Source organism: Canis lupus, chromosome 18, assembly GCF_011100685.1.
Source record: "Canis lupus familiaris isolate Mischka breed German Shepherd chromosome 18, alternate assembly UU_Cfam_GSD_1.0, whole genome shotgun sequence".
Lineage (NCBI taxonomy): Eukaryota > Metazoa > Chordata > Mammalia > Carnivora > Canidae > Canis > Canis lupus.
The window spans coordinates 53,658,074-53,678,404 of NC_049239.1; the positions used below are offsets into that span (position 1 = coordinate 53,658,074).

Sequence of the window (20,331 nt, forward strand, 5' to 3'; positions counted from 1 at the left end):
TTGATTGTGTTATGATGCCAGCAATTTTCTCTGCCATTACTTCTGCACAAATAGTCCAAGTGGAAATGAAGCTGTTCCAAGATGAACCAGGAGAGTCAAAAGAATTATTCAATCCCTTGCATATTTATCACTACTTGTGTTCACCGCTGGGCATTCACATAAAAGAAAATTCTTTGAAGCATGGTTGGTGCTGACACAAGTCGAGCCACATCTGTAAATCTGCTCATTTTTAAGGCAAAAGCACAACTCTATAAACAAGACATGAACTCAGTCTTTGTATGTGTAGCTAGATTTTTAATTTGACGACTCATGGTAACACATGAAGTGGCCCTGCCCTGAATTTTACTGACTTTTCATCCAGTGGGTTTCAGCAACATCTGCTGTTCAACACTTAGTCTCTCGGCTATTGGGTGGGTTTCTCCAACCAAAGCAATGTCATAACTTATCCTGTACGATTCAGTGACATTTTCATTTCTAGGTTGGAAAGCTGGAGCAAATTCTGGCTTTTAAAGAGCTCACGGTGTGTACACTTAAAATACTCAATTCCTTTTTCATTAAGCTCTGAATGATTGGTATTGATGTGATATTGCAACTTAACACAAACGTGTTCTGTTGCATAAGATACAATAAAGTATGTTGTTATCATCTATAAAGCTGAGGAGAAGATAGCTTTCATTGTGATATTGTTTCTTTTAATAATTTTTCATTTCTTATTTACAGTTTTGCCTAGGTTCTTCAGATTCCTCCCATTCATTTGTTGGTGTATCCATTTCAATAAACAGAGATTGCAAGCCTTCTAATCTCCCTTTTTAAAGCCAACAATTCATCCTTAAATATAAGAGAAATATGATAAATCTTCCTGTTTTAGAATAAAGTGCTAAAATAAGTTGTAAGTGAATTTTTTTAAATCAGAAGCTTTTCCCGAAGTTTTTACAAGTTAAGTTTTACAAGTTGTACTTACTTCTTGTGTTTCCTCGAAGGTGCCAGGAAAATGCTGGGATCTCAAAATAGTGATTTATAGGACAATAATGAGGTTTGCAGGGATTACAGCAGACACAACTGAAGAAAGCTAGTAAGAGTCCAGAAGTACTGAGAACAAATGGAGTTCATCAATGCAAACTTCCATATTTATACCTTAAAGGACTACCTTAAACATTCCAGAAAACACAAGAATACAGAAGCACACATTTCATCAGCCAAAGGTGATGATGTCAGCACACATCATTCAGTCTCTGGAAAACTCCACTGTACACCGAAAGAATGAGAGTGGAAAAAGGCAAATACTGCATTAATGTTGTGATCAAATTAATTTTGATTTCATATACTGCCGTATGGGTCTCAGGGAGCCCCAGGGTCCTCAAACCTGAGGACTTCGGGAGCCAAATTCAATGTCGTATTATCACAATTACACTTTGGGAGCCAAATTCAATGTCATATTATCACAATTAACAAGTGCATCCTCAGATCTCCCCTAAGACAGGGTCCAGTGTTGTAGCATTCTGGATAGGCCACAGGAAACAGCCGAGAACTAGCTTAGACCCTGTCACTAGGGAAACTGGGATGCCAACCCTAATAAGTTGTCAGATCGCCAAGCTTGGCTTTACCAAGGAAGGTGGCTCAAGAGACATAAAAAGAAAATGTTTTCTAAAGCAGCGAATCCTTAACTTTATAAAACTCAGAGGAATAGGAGAAGGGACTGGGTGATTCTGGGATTCTATACATGAAGGAGATCTCAGACTATCAGAATTCCCCTCCTGAGCCCTGCCACAAAAGAGGCACAGAAACAGGTCAGGCAGAGCAGGACATAGAGATAAAAACCTGAGATGGACAGTGATAATGAAGGAACAGAGTTCAAAGAAACCAAACCGAAAAAAAGAAGTGAGAGAAGTCAGCAAAGGGGTCAAAAGGAAGAGGAAAATACAGTGAAAGAAATTCCCTGATGAGCTCTGGGGTGGCACTGTTACCCTTCTCCTTGGCCGCAGTTGCAATGTGAAAAACCTAAGCAACTTACTTGCTGTTCCGACCAGGCATTCAGGCTCTAGAAGCCACAAGAGATGAAGATAAACAAGGAACCAACTGAGACCAAAATCTCAGCCCAAGATTCAAAGCCTGCAAACTCCTAGGAGCGGCTGAGCAATGGCTGCGGTCCTTCCAGGCCTCACAAAGGGGAGGCTTTGTTCTCACTTCAGAGAAGCCAACAGAGATAGCAAGGACCTCCCCCAAAAGGCCCCTTTACCAGTGAAAAAAAAAAAACAACAAAAAACCTAAAATCATTAGCTGCTAGGTTCACAACTGGTCTTTAAGAGAAACGGGGAGCTTTCTCCTGCTGCCAAAGGGTTAATACTGCACCTGAAGAAAGGACTGAAGGACTGTGAAAGAAATCCCATGCTCCATCCCATGCTCCCTCCGGGGAGGTTCCCTCTCCCTCATTGGGTCTCCTGTAACACCTGGATCCCAGCACTCACAGAAACCTCGGGTGACTTCAGACTCAGCCTCCCAGGCACTGATGGGGTTGCACATACACATGGCCGCCGCTGCCACGACCACCACCACCACCACCGTTCACAATTCAGAAATATGGGCAAGCAGATGGTAATGTTTTGGGTTGTTTCTTTTTTCTTAATCGATAAAACCGGGATCCCTGGGTGGCGCAGCGGTTTGGCGCCTGCCTTTGGCCCAGGGCGCGATCCTGGAGACCCGGGATCGAGTCCCACGTCGGGCTCCCGGTGCATGGAGCCTGCTTCTCCCTCTGCCTGTGTCTCTGCCTCTCTCTCTCTCTCTCTCTCTCTGTGTGACTATCATAAATAAATAAAAAAAAAAAAAATTAAAAAAAAAATCGATAAAACCACCTAATATCGATATCCTGTAAATAGTGATCTCCATAGTACCTCAACCTCTCCAATAGCATTCTATTCAGATAGCTGTTTGGTTTTATTTTATTTTTTCTTATTGATTGATTGATTGATAGATTGCTGTTTGGTTTTAAATACCACCACCACCACCACCACCACACCATTCTAAAATAAATAAATTTTTAAAAGTTGCTCGAAAAAGCAGCTAAGAGACCCTAATTACTAAAAGAAACCAAGATTCTTTCAGTTAGGAGAAATTCCAATGTACATTCACCTGGAGTTGTATGGTGCTCAGAGAAAGCCCACTGAGTTGCTCAACTAGAACACTGTGGACAAGGATTATTTCGTCCTGCCAGGCATTATTCTAAGTGACTTAATATTCATTACCCCTTTTAATGCTCACAATAACTATACCTACAAGATAGGTACTATCATTACTTCTTTTTTACAGATAAGCAAACAGGCCTGGAGCAATTAAGTAAACCCAAGGTCATAGTAGCGGCTGACCAAGATTCCAGTACAGGGAATTGAACTGTAGAGCCTGCTGTAACCACAACACACTACTTATTCGAAGTCCCCAAGTGCTGGGATCTCCTTTCAACTCTGCCATAAGCTCAACTCAATTAGAATGCTCTTGCTAGACCAAGCCGACCTAAAGGGCCCTACTTCCTGTGACTAGAGAACCAGTAATTCAAACTCTTGTGGGCAAAAAAAAGCAACAAGCCGCAAGTGCATCCAACACCACATGCAAAGACACTCAGATGATGGCCATCTGTGGGGAAGTGATGGGGGGGGGGGTGCGGTAGCGGAAGGCCAGCAGACCCTTGGGTCTAAAGAAGGGGGGAATCCCTGGGTGGCTCAGCGGTTTGGCGCCTGCCTTTGGCCCGGGGTGCGATCCTGGAATCCCGGATCGAGTCCCGTGTCGGGCTCCTGCCATAGAGCCTGCTTCTCCCTCTGCATGTGTCTGCAATGAGTAGATCATTGTAGTAGGAACAGGAGTAGCCTACTCTCACAGGCAAGGGCAAGAACTCTATTTGCAGGTGGTTTCACTCACTAATCATCAAACTTTTGGACGTGGGGGTTTTCCATTTAGCAGGGGCTGGGAAAACGATCCTGCTGTATTAGTAGTGCTGCCAGTCACAGGAGCCTCAGAATCCTCTGTCCTTTTCCTGAGAAAGATTTCCTGCCACTGTTTAGGAAGTGCCAGCACGAGGTGACCGATAACCCCCATCTTTCCTACAGGTACCAAGCAGGAACAAACTCACACTGTTCCCTGCGGCTGACGTACCTGCTGAGTTGCCAGAGACCAAAACCCATTCTTTTCTCTTCCTCAGCAGGCCTGGACAGTCCCACTGCATCAAGCCAAAAGATCTGGGGTTTTACACGATTTAACCACCAGATCACAGAAGCCAGGAGTCAGTTCCCCATCCACAAACCACCGCCCCGGTCCCTTTTCCCGGACCAGGCTGGAGGGCCTTCTGCCAAGCCATGACCTGCGAAAGGGCCTAAGAAAAGGAGCTGTATCTTGGAGTGTCCAGTGAAAGGTGTGTAAGGTGAAGTTGCCCTGAGCAGCACTGGGGGTGGAGAGAGCCCACTCACGTAGAGGCCCAGCTCAGAGACCCATTCAGTATTGTGGAGGGGGGGGGGGGGTTTACAAACCTCATCCAGACTCCTACCTCAAAGAGCACAGCCCCAGAGGAGGCAGACCTTTGTATTGCCAACTTCCCAAAGAGCACACAGAGGAAAATAGGCCGAGGCTGCTCAAAACCAGCTTGACTGGTTCTACAGAGAAGCCTCGGGTCTGTTCTGCCTTCTTTATGTTAAAAAGAAAAAGATGGCTTGGAGCCAATCACTGAACACACCCCTCCTCTTCTCCTCTCCCCCTGCCCACCTTCCTCCCCCCTCCTATCTGCTGTTCCTCAGGATTCACCTAGCCATCAATATCAGTGTCCATCCGACCTTCACCTACCAAAACTGTGCTTGTCCGCCTTCATAAGTCTAACATCTGATGAAGAAAAGGAAATGCATTTGTTTTTGCCCCTTCTACCCTCATTTTCTGATAAGAAATGTAGAGAGAAATGGAAGTAGGGAGAAAAGTGCCTAGCGGCCGAGAAACTTTAAACCCTCTAGCAAAAGCAGACAGGCAGATGAAGGGATCTGACCTATTTCTACCTCCCTAAAGGAGGAGTGGGGTGAGTGGGTAAGAGAAGGAACTGGAATCTCTCCTTCAATGAATGATAACTGAAAACCAAGAGGCCAGGTTCTCTCATAGTACTGTTTCAGAAGCAGATGTACCATGGCAGCCCAAAAGACAGCAATGGCACTCAGTAGCCTCTACCAAAAGGGCTGTGGTGGGGTGGTGACATTCTGCTTTGAGAGCTAGAGTTTTCAGAGTTAACGTCAGGAGAGATGGCCTCTTCCCATGCCAGAAGTGGAAATGGGTGGTTTCCTCCCCCACAAAGTTTGTAAAGGCTTACTCTTCCCTCTGCTGAGATAGAAGGGGAAAATGAACAGATAACACTGCAGTGACTCACTCGGGTTTGATGAAACCTGCGAGAAAGCCTGGAGAATCCAAGCTAGAAGTGCAAAAAGGTACAAATGCTGGCATCTCCCATCAAGAGAAGGAAACTCAGCCACCTATCTGGTTTGTCACTTTGCTGAACTTCCGTTGGAGGAAGGCCTAGGTTTAAACTCCACCCACCCTTTCCCCATCCCTCTCAGTTTTTGCTTTGCTAGGCAAGTGGCAAACCTGGCAGCACCACCGGCTCCAAGAGAATAAAACCCTTTCTCCATCTCCTCTCACAGTGGCAGCCTAGAAGCCACAGTCTACAGCTTAACCAAGCAGCGGGGGCTGGGCGGGACCTGGTTACTGCAAGAAAGCCTTATCAGGCAGTCTTAGGGAAGGAAGGACAACTACCTTCCTTGCCCTTTCCATCTGCTGAGGTTACTTCATCCCAATCCATTAATGGGCTTCAAAGTGCTGCTGGAGGTGGGGGGGGGGGAACGGACGGACAGACGGACGTCGGACGGACTCGGAGAGTCCATTTAGCAGAGCTATCATGGGGCCAAAGGTGGCGCCCAGCCCCCATCCGGCTTGTGGATAATGGGCCACAAAGTCTGAGGCTAGGCTGCACTCTAGGCATAAAATATTCATTCCAGTCGACATAATACATATGTAGGAAAGTCATGGAAGCTCCTGGGAGAAGAGAAAGGCCAGCCAGGGGGCTAAGTGTGCAATGTGAAAGAGTTCACAGCGGCACCGGTTAGTCCTGGTCAAATGCCCACTGAGAACTGGGCTCTTTTGTCCAAAGGGGAAAAGTGTCTCGTCAGAGAAGTTTTTGATTTCCAAGAGATCTAACCATGCAAATCTCTCAGGCAGACAATTCTTGATTTTTTCCTATCTTACAGTGAAGGGCAGCCTGGATGGCTCAGCGGTTTAGTGCCACCTTCAACCCAGGGTGTGATCCTGGAGACCCAGGGTCGAGTCCCATATCAGGCTCCCTGCATGGAGCCTGCTTCTCCCTTTGCCTGTGTCTCTCATGAATAAATAAATAAAATCTTTAAAAAAAAAAAAAAGTGAAAAGAATCTCAGGCCCAATCTTTGGTCACCATATGAAAGATGGCAAGTCATTCCCTGTGCAAACTTGATTTTAATCTAAAGCAGGCCAAGTTTCAACGACATCTTGTATCCATCTGTTTAGCTACTTCCCAAAGTCCACAGATTGTAGAGAAATTATTACAATTTACTAGGTGGTTAGCTGTGCTGGGTTCAAAGATTATGGTAGGAAGAACAACTATGTGAACTCCAGACTCCTAAAGTCCTTGTTCTATCAAGGCCTCACTTTAATTTCTAGGGCCATGCAGGAAGTGAGAATGTATGGTCTGACACCCACCCAGACCTCTGACAGGAAGGCGACACCACCAAGGAGCCCTTGGCTAGAGTCAAAGGGTTGGAGTCTGTACCCAGAGCACAGTGCTGCACAGCTACCAGGACACAGAGGGAAACGAGAGCCAACCAAGCTCTCTATCAGAGTCGCCACTAAAACCAAATTACTCAATGCAACATTCAGCCAGAATCAACACTGGCATCCAAGGGATACGTGTTTGGAGCGGCTCAGCTGTTCTTTACAGGATTCTGTATGTTAGATTTGCTCACTTCAGCCAGACTTCCACACTCTTCTTCCTAGAACCACCCAAAAGAATAAACAATGCCACTCACTCCCCAGAAGAATGACGGCAAACCCCACCCTTGCCCACTGCAGCAGAGTTGGGGCTGGTAGTGAAAGGCTCCTGCTTTTTCTCAGGAGCCCTCCCTGTGGTTCTGGAGACCCAGGGGTGGGGCAGGTCTGAAGCCAGTAGGTCCTCTACCAGGTATTACAAGAAGCTCTTGCCAGCAGCAGGAGAGCTCTGAAGTTGGACCCCTCTCCACACCTGCCTATTACTGCTGCCCCTGGCTAGAAGACAAACAGTCATCTTGCTGATTGCTTTCACCATAGCCAAGCTTCTAGGCCAGCAGAGCCATTTGGACAAGAAGTGGACAGAATGCTCAGCTCGCAGACTGAGAATCCCCAAAACTACCAGCCCCAGGTCATAACCCTCCTTCTGCAAGTGAAAGAGAAGTCTATGGCTGTGAAAAAGCATATCCACAACCAGGTGTCACAAAAATCTTAAAGACAGGCTTGACTTTTATTTCCCACTTTCACTGTCAGAAGCAGAGTTGACAGCAAACAGGCACTCTTCCTGCAACACAAGGTTTATTTTTATGCTTCCACATTTTCTGTGTGTGTGTGTGTGTGTGTGTGCGTTATGGGTGTTTAATTCAGATGTGATCAAAGAGCTCCTGGAAACAGCTTCTCATTAGCCACAGGTTTTAATAAAGAAAGGGGGCGAGGAAGAGCAAAAAGTGATTGGAGCTTGAAGACAACCAGAAGAGTTTATTTACCTATTTCCTGGTAAAACCAGTTTAAATCATTTAAACCTAAATAAAGTGATGGAGAATCTTTGGGGCGAAGGAATCAGCACAACCGAATCCCTTGCTTTTTATTTCATAACATTATGGCTTACTGCAAAGGTTGCACTTCCGTGACTACTTTGACCAGAATCAAGAGCTTTCTTGCTCTTACCTGGTGGCATGATCTAGTCTAAAGGAGGCCACTGCTTCTGGCATCACTGGCCTGGTGACCAGAAAGGCTGCTACTTATTTCTTGTTTTGAAAAATACAGGCATCTGCCTGTGGTAGGTGTAGCTGAGCTTTCCCAAAAGCTGTGCTTTTACTGGGACGAGACTTAATATCAAGTGAGTAGCATGACTGGCTACCTTGAGAACACCAGAAGTGATGAAGTGGCTCAGGGGGACCCAAGTCCATGAAGAGTGCAAACAGGATGAGTAATTCATAATTTGTAACAGGGTGACAAAGTATGCAGCCACTGCTCCAGACAAAGTTATCAAAGAGCAGCTTGCAGTCCCAAATGGTTCACCCCCCATCACTGCTCTTATAAAATCAACGGGTGTGTACCGACTTCTTACTATGCACTCAGTGGTGTGCTAGGCATGTAGGAAAAAGAGGAAATCAATGCACACATTGCAAGAATGAGACCACGGTGAGAATACATTTACATTTAGTAAACAGCACAAAGAAACCACATCGAGGCAGTCTGTTACTCTACTTTGCTGAACACAATGCCCCCCACAGCCTCGGCGGACGCCACTCCCCACATGCCTGAGGGTGCCAGTCAGTAGTCACTTGGCCTCCTCCTACCAGCTCATAATCAACAGTCTGGGAAAGTTCTCTGGTTAAGCAGGGTTTACCTGCTAATACAAAGGTGGTGATAGGAAAAGGAATGGAACAGGCCACCTCAGGAGGGCCTGGAAAAAGCGGTTCCCAGCAAGGAGAGAAACAGTGGCAAGTGAGGGCAAGACTAGGAGCTACAGACCACGCTCTGGTTTCCAAAGACTTCAGTCCCATGCAGAGCCAGTTGCAAAACCCGGTGATGAAACTTGAAATCCACCAGCCCTCCCTCTCAACTCGTTTTGCCTCCAGAAGCAAGCAATCCATCAGGAACAAAAGGGTCAAGCGTGGCAAACAAAAACTCCTCCCGAGTTCCTGATTGCCCAGGTGAAGTAGAGCCAGGGCAGGGGACACAGAAACACAGGAAAACGCAACCAGGGCAGAATGTCCAGGGAAGGATGTGAACACGCAAGAGAAGAGAACAACAGTTCTACTGGGCTAAGGAGTGAACGAGAGGAAAACATAAAGAATGTCACATAGGAGAGGATGCAGAAAGGTGCTGCAGCCCCAGGGGAGAAGAGCTCCTTTTTCAAGTCAAGTTTTTCTGGCCTAGTAAAGTTCTCCACCGACAAGGGTGTGCCAGGCAGGGGACTCTCCCCAGAGCAGGCAGCAGTCAGCAAGGGACGCGGTGAAAGAAAGAGGAGGGGTAGAAAGTGGATGCCTCTCAGCTCACAGGTGAGGTGACACAGAAAAACGTTAAAGCTTGGGTGACAGATGATAGCAGTGATTGCCAGGAAGATTGGGGGGGGGGGGGGTGTTGCGGCGTGTAGCTCAAGAAACAAATATGCTGAGTGCCTGGACTAGGACTTAAAAACATAAGCCAGTCGGGAAGGAAGGGACAGGGGCATGTGTGGGGCAAAGACAGATGATGTGAAAAAGGCAAGAGGCGAATCCGGAGATGAAAGGCAACCCTGGTTAAGAGTAAAGACCAGGTGAGGGTAGAAAAACCAGAAAGCATCAAGCAGGGAGGAAGAAACTATGGAAAGTGACAGAACCAGGAGTGGAGACACAGGAGGGCATCATGGTTTGTGTTGCACTGTGAGGAAACAGAAAGGCAAGGATGGTGAGGGAGCGTGACCAGGGAAAGGATTCAGCAACAGGTTGTATTAATATGATAGAGCGGGGCTGGAAGGAAGAGTCCAGGGAGCAGGCTGGTAAAGCATTCGGTGAGAAACAGGAAGCCTGGAGACTAAAACCCAACCTGGGGAAAACAGAGCTGGAGAGGTCCAGACTCTGAAGGGAACCCTTCAGACTGGAACCCCAAAGACAACCTGTGGGAAAACTATGCGCATGACAGCAGTATGGGAAACACGGAAGCAACAAATGCCAGCGCGAGGCACCAGGGAGCTCCTGAAGAAGGGAAAGTGATGAGCAAAGAGTAGGCGAACCATTTGGAAAGGTGATGAGGGTGGAGCTGGTGGGTTGCAAGCACGAGGGAGAGCACGATTTGGAGAAGAGGGTAAAAAAAAAAAAAAAAAAAAAAAAAAAAAGGCTGGGGAACTGGAAGGGGATCGGGATCGAGAATACACTCCGGAGCAAGGACCCTGAGGGTGATAACCAAGGACTGGGAGAACCGGTGCGGGGAGAGGAGAAGCAGGGCTAGAGAGATGGAGGAAGAGGTGGACAACGATCTGGGGCAAATCGCGGGGTGCTATTCGAGGAGCAGGAGGGTGGCGGCTTTAAGCGTGGGTGGAGGAAGACCAGAAAGGCCCCTGAGAGAAAAAGGGAAGAGAAGGGGAAGCTAGGGAGGTAACACGGAAGAGCGCAGGAGGGCGGTGAGGAGAGAGGGAGGTCAGCAGAAAAGACAAGTGTGCAGCTTGGAGTCAGGACGAGGTGGGTCCCAGGACAGGACTCAGAGGGGGATGTGCGAGGCCGAGAGCCAGATGACAGGGCAGCCAGGCTTGCAGGGTGGCAGCAGGGACACGAGTAGAGCAGAGGAGGGAGGAGGCTCTGCAAGGTGCAGGGGCCCAGCCAGAGAATTCGGGGAGCCCTCGGGGCTCCTTACCTGCTCCGTGTCCCTCTCGTTCAGCGTGGGTAGGGGGGTCCGGGCGCTGGACATGGCGCCGGTATCTCAGGGGAGGGAACCGAGAAGCTTGGAGGAAGGGAGGGAAGGGAAGGCGCGGAGCCCGGCCGGGCGGGGCTTCTCACAGCAGGGGCACCCGCCGCATGGGCCCCGGCCGGGGGTGCGGGGAGGCCGGGCAGCCGCTCACGCCAGCCCGGGGATGCGCCGCTCGGGCTAGGCCGCGCCGGCTCCGAGCGGCTCCGGACCGCACCCCCCCGACCCCCGGCTGGGCTGTGCCGCCTTTCGGCCGGGCCGCGCCGCTCCGCCTACTCTCTGCCGCCGCAGCCGGCCGCCTGCCTCGCTCCTCCCCTGCCCTCAGCGGCACCGCTCCGCGCCCGGCACACAGGCAGCCGCCGCCGGACCTGCTGCTCCCAACATGGCCGCCACCACCGCCGGCCCTCGGCTCTTTCCGCCGGCAGCAGCCGGAAACAACCGAAGTGGAGAGGAACGGGAGGGGGGCGCGCCTCCTCCTCCCGGCCGCCGACTACGGGTGAATTCCGGAAACACCCGAAGAAGGTAACCCCTGGGGACGCGCGCGCCGCCTCGATTCCGAAGCCCAAGTTTCGGCTCTGTTTACGGAAATCCACGAAGCCACTCGGCAGCCCACAGTCACGCCCATAGGCTTTTCCCCGCCCACTTGTAGCCGCCTCGCTGCGGTTTCCGGAAATACCCGAAGTGGCTCCGCGTGCGGGGAGCCGGCCCCGCCTCCGCCCCGCCCCGCAGCCGACCGCGGTCGTCGGCCGTTTCCGGCAACACCCGAGACCCGGCGAGCCCGGAGTTGTTCCCTGGAGCAGTACCCAGAGCTTGACTCCTCGTTTCTTTCCGTCAGTTTCCGGGTATTTTCAAACCTTGCACGGGAAGCTTGGATCACCTGCGCACGTTATTATTCGACTAAATAGGAAATAAAGCTATTAGCCCGAACCAACGGTTGGCATCACTTGGTTCTTTCTAAAGCAGCTTCCCCGTCTGCGTGTCAGTCTGTTGGCTCATAAAATCCATCTCGTTTTTCATCCAACATATCAACATGTGTGTCACCTGTCAAATGCAGCGCCAGTCTACTACCTGTCTAGCTAGGATTCTTCACCTGCCATCGCCTCTCTGGGCTTCTGCCTCTCCACACACCCCACATTTGGTCTGCAGTGTTTGTTCCTTAAGGTCTAGCAGCACCAGGTCAGCATCCTGGGCGCCCCGCGGTGGGAGGCTACAGGGGTCCCCTCAGCTCCCCCGCTCAGGGGAATGAAAATGCAATGTGATCTTGGAAGGATTACATAACACCTCCGAGTTTAGACTCCTTGACGTCCTTATATTAAGAGAATTCATGCCTTTTGTTCCAGTGATGACATTCTAAATAACGTCTTTGAATTCCACTTACCTTTTTTTAAATTGTTCAAAATAGCACAAAATGACATTGCACTATGGTAATACTGAGTCACGCCTGTTACCTTTTAAAATACCCCTGTAAGGTAAGGCAGGGGAGACATTCTCATCTTAATTCATTTTTCATTTATCCCTCTTAAGACAAGAAAACTCACAGAAAAGAGACACTGGTTGGAAATGAGGGTTCCTCAGGATGGTACAAAGAATGGGCACTAGGGGAAGTTCCCTTCCTTTCCTCGGCTACAGTTTCATCAGTAAACTGAGGACCCTCTCGTTTTTTGAGAGACCCCCAACTCCAACAGGGAGTCCACGTGGCAACCTGAGTCCACTCTTCATTTCCCCCTAGACTGTTTCACCAGGGAGAAGCAGTAGGCCGGTTTCATGCCTCCCACTCCAAGCTGCCTCCACTCACTGTGGACATGTGTGGAACTTGCCCCACCCCCACCCCGGGGCTCAAGGTGGACAGAAGCCAGAGGCCCCACCTGAGCCAGGGACTGGGCTCAAGCAACAAGTCCCCAAAGGTACAAGAGCAGAGAGGCCCCTGAAATTGTGGGGAGAAAGTGCTGGATGGACCTCTGACACTTGACTTTCAACTCCCATCTTGGGCAGAGCCCTTGGCCAAGTCACCCAGAGAAATAGGCAGCTGGACAGATGCGAGGAGAGGATGTTATGAAAGCGATTCCTAAGGCAACAGGTGCAGCTTATGGTACTGCAGGGCACCTCCCCATAGCCCATCCTGGTCCAGTCAGGCACTCAGCCACTGAGGAAGAAGTTGATGAAGGAGCACAGGAGGAGGTGAAGGGAAAAGAGAGGAAGAGGTAGGGACAGAGGATAGTCTACTCCCCCCACCCCAAATTCATCGGGAAAATCCATGAGAGTGACCTGCCCTCTGGTGGCCAAAGGGAGACACACTGCTGATTCCCCATACCATTCCAAGGCTTGGGTCTGGAAAGAAATAAAAGAAGGGAAATGGGTTTAGGAGCAAAGGAAGGTGCACTTGAGAGTCTTTCCTGGCCATGTTCTTGTCTAAGCAAACCCTACCTTCTCCATGCTTCTAACTCACTCCAGTTCTCACCCCTGCCTTCTGTCCCTTAACCCCTACCCCCACCCCACATGTCCCTTCCTCTTCCTCACAAGGCTGCCTAACTGGTCTCCCTGCCTAGACTCTCTCCAACCTATCCCACCAGACATGCCAGAATAATCTGCCTAAAGTCCAGCTCCAATTACATCTCTGCCCTGCTAGAAGGCTCTCACCAGTTCCCATGTTGGGTAGGCAGAGCTGGCTTCCTGGGCCTGGGACCTATGCACATAGGACCCTACTCTTAGAAGGGCCTTGAGCTCGATTTATTTTTATTTTTTTTTAAGATTTTTTATTTATTTATTCATAGAGATGCAGAGAGAGAGAGGCAGAGACACAGGCAGAGGGAGAAGCAGGCTCCATGCAGAGAGCCCGAGGCGGGACTGGATCCGGGGTCTCCAGGATCATGCCCTGGGCTGCAGGCGGCGCTAAACCGCTGCGCCACTGGGGCTGCCCGAGCTCGATTTATTTTATTTTATTTTTTAAAAGATTTTATTTATTTATTCATGAGACACACACACACACAGAGAGAGAGAGAGGCAGAGAGAGACACAGGCAGAGGGAGAAGCAGGCTCCATGCAGGGAGCCCGACGCGAGACCCGATCTCAGGGCTCCAAGATCACAACCCGGGCCAAGGCAGGCACTAAACCGCCGAGCCACCCAGGGAACCCTTGAGCTCGATTTAAAACTCTGCTGTTGGCAGGGGCAGCCTGGGTGGCTCAGTGATTTAGTCCTGCCTTCAGCCCAGGGTGTGATCCTGGAGACCTGGGATCAAGTCCCACATCGGGCTCCTTGTGTGGAGCCTGCTTCTCCCTCTGCCTCTCTCTCTGTGTCTCTCATGAATAAATAAATAAAATATTAAAAAAAATAAAAATAGAACTCTGCTGTTACCCTTTTGAAATTTTCACCAAGGAGGCCTTGCATTTTCATTTTGCACTGGGCCCCACAAATCTGGTAGCTGGTCCTGGTGGTAGGAAAAGCGTTGGCCTGTACTCAAAACTTTGCACAGTCTAGCCTCAACTTATCTTGCTACTATCCTCTCCAGCTAGATATCACTAACTGATACCTTCCCCTAATTCCTGCCCTGCCACCAAGCTCTCACCTTCAAGTTTTGCACCACCCTCTGCTTCCAGATGTAATATAACATACTTCAAGATTCAGTTCAAATGTCACTTTCTCAAATCCCCTAACCTACCTAGTTCTCCTCAAAAATTAATGATTGCCACACATATACCCCTCTTCAGTCTGCAAATTCTTTCATTCACAAATCTCTATGGAGCACCTGCTATGTGCAAGACATTGTTCTAGGTTCCTCAAGTATACCAGTGAACAAAATAGACAAAGATCTCCACCCTGAGGAACGTATATCTCAGAGGAAGACAGACACCAAACAGAACAGTAAAGATTAAATAAAAAGCAGTCAACTATGGGTGATAAGGATTGTAGGGTGAGTGGGAGGAATGAGTTGTAGTATTAAGGTTATCAGTGTAGGCCTCACCTGAAAGGGTGACACTTAAAGACTTAGAGAAGGCGAGGAAGTGAGCTCTGTGGCTATCTGGGGAAAGAGCTTCCTAGGCAGAGGGGATGGCCAATGCAAAGGCCCTGAGGCAGAAGAACAAGAAGACCACTGGGACTAGAGCAAAAGGGGGGTGAGTAGTAGAAGAGGGCAGAGAGGTGTCATGGAGCCAGACCTGGTGGACCACTGCTTTGGCTTTCCCTTGGAATGGATGGGGAGCCACTGCAGTGACATGATCAGACTGGCTGCTGAGTTTAGAAGGGAGTAAAGGGGCAGGACAAGACTAGAAGCCTGGAGTCTTCCTAAAAGGAGACTTTAAGGATAATTCAAGGGTGAGATAACAGTGGCTTGGAAAGGAGCAGCAGCAGTGGAAGTAGTGAGAAGTGGTTGGATTGGGGATATACTTGGAAGGCAGGGCTGACAGGATTTCTTTTTTTTTTTTTTTTGCTGACAGGATTTCTTGATGGATTGGCTGAGGGGACATGTGAGAGGGGAATTAAGGGTAATTCCAAACTTTCTTACTTGAACAAAACAAAACAAACACAAAAAAATTACAGGGGATGCTCAGTCCAGGCAGGCCACTCCTCAGGGTGGGAGGCAGGGTCCAGAATTGCTCTCTGACCAAGCGTCAGATGTCTGGGGTGAGGCAAGACCCATGTATGGCCTCTGACCTGCCACAGACCCTCCCATCTCCCAGAGCTTTATCCTATTTTTCTTGATGTCTCTGAATTTCCGTCATGTACTTTATCACCATTGCCAGACACCATATTGAATTTAGGACATTTCAGAAATGTTGGAGTGTGAAAAAAAATGTACATTGTAGCATTCATGATGGACTAGAAGTTTATTACCAGTGCCCCTGCCCAACCACCCCCAGGCCTGACATTACCATTCCCATTCCCCCTTCTTGGTTTTGCTAACACTCATCGAGAGCTGTGTACCGTGGGGACACCATTAACATGAGCAGGAGGCACTGTTACTTCTCCCAGGTAACTAATAAGGAAGTCAAAGTGTAGAGAAGCTCAGTTCCTTACTGGAGGGGTGAGACTAGGGGAGTCAAGCTCAGGCTTCCTCGCTCTAGAGAGGAGACTAGGGTAGTGGGCATGACACATGCCCTGCTGCCAAGCTGCTTCTTAGTAGCTATGTGATCCTAGGCACTCTTCACCTCTCTCTGCCTTAATTTTTCCATATTTTACCTATTTATTTAAAAAAAATATTATATTTATTTATTCATAAGAGACACAAAGAGAGAGGCAGAGAGATAGGCAGAGGGAGAAGCAGGCTTTTTAATTCTCTCTGCTATAACCTTCCCCACCTCCCTAGAGAACAACACTGGACTAGAAGAAAGAGAGCCCATCTGGTTGCAACTCTGTCACTAATGGATCACGTGAGCCATTAGGTAACTCCCTTCCCAACCTTGAGGGTTCAGGCTCCTTGTCTGTATGATGAGGGGGAGCTGGACTCACTGCTCTCTATGGGGTCATCTGTAATGGTGTCATCTGAATGTCAGGATTCATAAGTTGCAATTCTAACTCCCCTAGGTGATGGTGATGGTTTTGGGAAGTGATTAGGTCGCGAAGGCTCTGTATGATTTACTAGGCATAATGGGATTAGTGCCCTCCTAGAAGGAGCCCCACAGAGCTCTCCAGTCCGTCCCACCATGTGAAGACACAGCGAGAGGACTGCCTTCTGTGACCCAGGAAGCAAGCTCTGAATCTGTCAACGCCTTGATCTTGGACTTCCAGCTTCTAGAACTGTGAGTAATAGATTTGTTGTTTACAAGCCAGGAGTCTATGGTATTCCGTTACAGCAGCTCCAGGTCAAAGACAGTCTCCAAAACCCAAACCCAGCAACAATATCCCTCTCAGCCTTCCTCAGCCAAGGGCTGGTTCCACCACGTCTGGGATAGAGGGGACAGTGTCCCTGCCAGCCTTGTTCACGTGTGCTCAGAGTGAAACAGGGTAGCCATTGCATACCACCCTAGGCGGGGGGGGGGGGGGGGGGGGGGCATGGGAGGGGAAGGGGCATCAGGCAGAGAAGCCACCTTCAGAGTCTGTTCTCCTGGGAGGAGGTGCCCTTTTGGACCAACCCATGTTCCCACACTGGGTCACTGTCCCCGGGCAGGGTTCTGCTGCCACCATCACTGAAAAGGCTGGGTGTCCTGGATGGGGAGGGGTGCTGCCACGTTGGCAGAGGTCCTGTGAGAAGCCAAGGGTAAAGCAGAAGTGCACAATTTTTAATGCGGCTCAGAGGGAGATACCCAGGGTGGATGATCTGGGGCCTCTGGGAGCATGGGAACGGGAGGGAGTAGCACAGAAGGTTTCTTAGGGGAGGTGATGCTGAGTCTGCCCCTGAGGGTAAGCAAGTGCTGCAAGGAAGAACTGACAGAAATTGGAGCAGCCCTCAGCGGCCGGAAGAAGATGGCTCTCAAGGAGTCCCCATCTCAGGAGGATGTCCAATGGCCTTGGACTTGCCAACTTGGGAGTTGGCAGAGGGAGTTGGTACTGGCTGGTGTCCAGGGCTCTAACTCGCTTCCTAGAGGAGGCGGGGGCAGGCCGGGCCAGGACTCACTAGTGTGCCAAGAGGCCCTGAGTGGGGATAACCACGGCTGTACAGTGTCACACCTGGAGCCGGCAGGCAGGGTGTCTGTAGACAGAATTCCCACTTTCCTCCCCTGCCACACCCCTAGGAAGAAGAGCCCGAGCCCCCAAAAAGGCCAAGGACACTTTGAGGCTCTTGGTTGCATCCTTGGTACCTGGTGCAGAGCCTGGTGCAGGCTGTCTATGAATCCCTTGGGAATGAAAGCCACAGAACTCTGGCTCCCCTGGTCCCCTCTGCCCAGAATTCTCTTTTCCCATTTAACTGAATGACTCCCTGCTTCAGTATCCTGTCCCGAGGAAGTCCTCTGCAGCCCCCACCTAGAAATCACATCCCTTCGTGGATGAATGTGCCACACGATGTCACAGGGGTGCAATCAGTCAACTCCAGGATTCAGGAAATTCTGTTTATAGAACAAGCCACCATGTTCTTAAGAAAAAAGAAAAGAAACAAGGGGGCAGAGGGGAAAGTAAGGTTGTCTCCAGTTGGAATGCAATGTGTGGACTTTACTTAGCTCCCACTTCAAACCAATCAGCTGTGAAAAGAAACTCAAGGAAGAGTTCTGGAGATTGCTTGCACAACAATGCAAGTGTACTTACTGCTGCTACACTTGCAGATGGTTAAGATGACAAATTTTATGGCATGTGTATTTTCAATGCAATTAGAAACTTAAAAACAAAAACATTCATGGACCAATTGAGGAATATGAACAGTGACTAGATATTAGATAACATTAAGGGAGTATTAATTTTTTTAAAAGATTTTATTTATTCATTTGAGAGAGAGAGAGAGAGAGAGCACAAGTGAGGGGAGGAGCAGAGGGGGAGGGAGAAGCAGACTCCCCACTGAGCAGGAAGCCAGAAGCAGGGCTCCATCCCAGGACCCCAGGATCATGACCTGAGCCAAAGGCAGATGCTTAACCATCTGAGCCACCCAGGTGCCCTGGGTTTATTATTTAAAAAAAAAATTTATTCATTTATTTGAGAGAGAGAAAGAGAGAGACAGAGCTGGGGGGCGGGTGCAGAGGGAGAGGGAGAGAGAGAATCTCCAGCAGACTCTCTGCTGAGCATAGAGCCTGACTGGGGCTCAACACCATGACCCTGAGATCATGACCTGAGCCAAAATCAAGAGTTGGATGCTCAATGGACTGAGCCACCCAGGCACCCCAATTTTTTAAAAAGTAGGCTCCATGCCCAACATGGGGCTTGAACTCATGACCCATGTTCTCCTGACTCAGCCAGGCAGGTGCCATAAGGGATTATTAATTTTTAAAGATTTTATTTATTCATTTGACAGAGAGAGAGAGAGAGAGAGAGCGAGCACAAGCAGGGGGAACGGCAGAGGGAGAGGGAGAAGCAGGCTCCTCACTGAGCAGGGAGCCCAGCCTGACTCAGGGCTCAACCTCAGGACTCCGGGATTATGACCTGAGCCAAAGGCAAATGCTTAACCAACTGAGCCACCCAGGTGCCCTGGGATTATTAATTTTTAAAGTGTGATATTGATGTGTTTCATTGAAGACTGTCTCTTAGAGAGATACAAACAAACCCATTTACAGATGAAATGATACCATGTCTGAGATTTGCTTTAAAATAATCCAGAAAAGGGGGGGAGGAGCGCCTGGGTGGCTCAGATGATTGAATATCTGACTCTTGGGATCCCTGGGTGGCGCAGCGGTTTGGCGCCTGCCTTTGGCCCGGGGCGCGATCCTGGAGGCCTGGGATCGAATCCCACGTCGGGCTCCCTGCATGGAGCCTGCTTCTCCCTCTGCCTGTGTCTCTGCCTCTCTGTCTCTCTCTGTGTAACTATCATGAATAAATAAATAAAATCTTTAAAAAAAAAAAAAAAAAAAAAAAAAAGAATATCTGACTCTTGATCTCAGAGTCATGAGTTCAAGCCCCAAGTTGGGCTCCATGCTGGGTATGGATCCTACTTAAAAAAAAATTAAAGAAAAATACAATCTTAAAGAACAAATAAAATAATCCAGAAGGGAGGATAGTGTGGGGAGACAAAGATAAATCCAAATTGGCCATATTTGTTGAAGCTGGGTCATAGATACATCAGGATTCATTATGTCATTTTCTCTTTCTTCTTTTGAGTGTGTTTGAAAATGTCTATGATTGGGTGCCTGGTGGCTGAGTAGTTGAGCATCTGCCTTTGGCTCAAGTCATGATCCTGGGTTCAAGTCCCACATCAGGCTCCCTGAAGGAAGCCTGCTTCTCCCTCTGCCTGTGTCTCTGTGTCTCTGTGTCTCTGTCTCTCATGAATAAATAAAATCTTAAAAAAAAAAAGAAGGAAAACGTCTATGATCAAAAAAGAAATAAGAAAAAATAATGCCCCTCTCTCACACCCTATTTTTTTTTAAATAAATTTATTTTTTATTGGTGTTCAATTTCCCAACATACAGAATAACACCCAGTGCTCATCCCGTCAAGTGCCCCCCTCAGTGCCCATCACCCATTCACCCCCACCCCCCCTCCTCCCCTTCCACCACCCCTAGTTCGTTTCCCAGAGTTAGGAGTCTTTATGTTCCGTTTCCCTTTCTGATATTTCCCACTCATTTCTTCTCCCTTCCCTTTATTCCCTTTCACTATTATTTATATTCCCCAAATGAATGAGAACATATAATGTTTGTCCTTCTCTGATTGACTCATTTCACTCAGCATAATACCCTCCAGGTCCATCCACCTCGAAGCAAATGCTGGTTATTTGTCATTTCTAATGGCTGAGGAATATTCCATTGTATACATAAACCACATCTTCTTGATCCATTCATCTTTCGGTGGACACCGAGGCTCCTTCCACAGTTTGGCTATTGCGGACATTGCTGCTAGAAACATTGGGGTGCAGGTGTCCCAGCGTTTCATTGCATCTGAATCTTTGGGGTAAATCCCCAGCAGTGCAATTGCTGGCTCATAGGGCAGGTCTATTTTTAACTCTTTGAGGAACCTCCACACAGTTTTCCAGAGTGGCTGCACCAGTTCACATTCCCACTAACGGTGCAAGAGGGTTCTCCTTTCTCCACATCCTCTCCCACATTTGTGGTTTCCTGCCTTGTTAATT

General features: G+C 48.8%; 1 protein-coding gene across 1 annotated transcript in view; it reads right to left on the reverse strand.

The window, feature by feature from the left end:
• Positions 1-10,780, reverse strand: part of MARK2 (microtubule affinity regulating kinase 2) — a 60,438-nt gene extending 49,658 nt beyond the window's left edge. The window contains exon 1 of the mRNA XM_038564160.1: positions 10,646-10,780. Within this exon, the coding sequence (XP_038420088.1) occupies positions 10,646-10,699 (54 nt within the window). The 5' untranslated portion in view covers positions 10,700-10,780. The remainder of the gene's footprint in view (positions 1-10,645) is intronic.
• Positions 10,781-20,331: the final 9,551 nt, after the last annotated feature.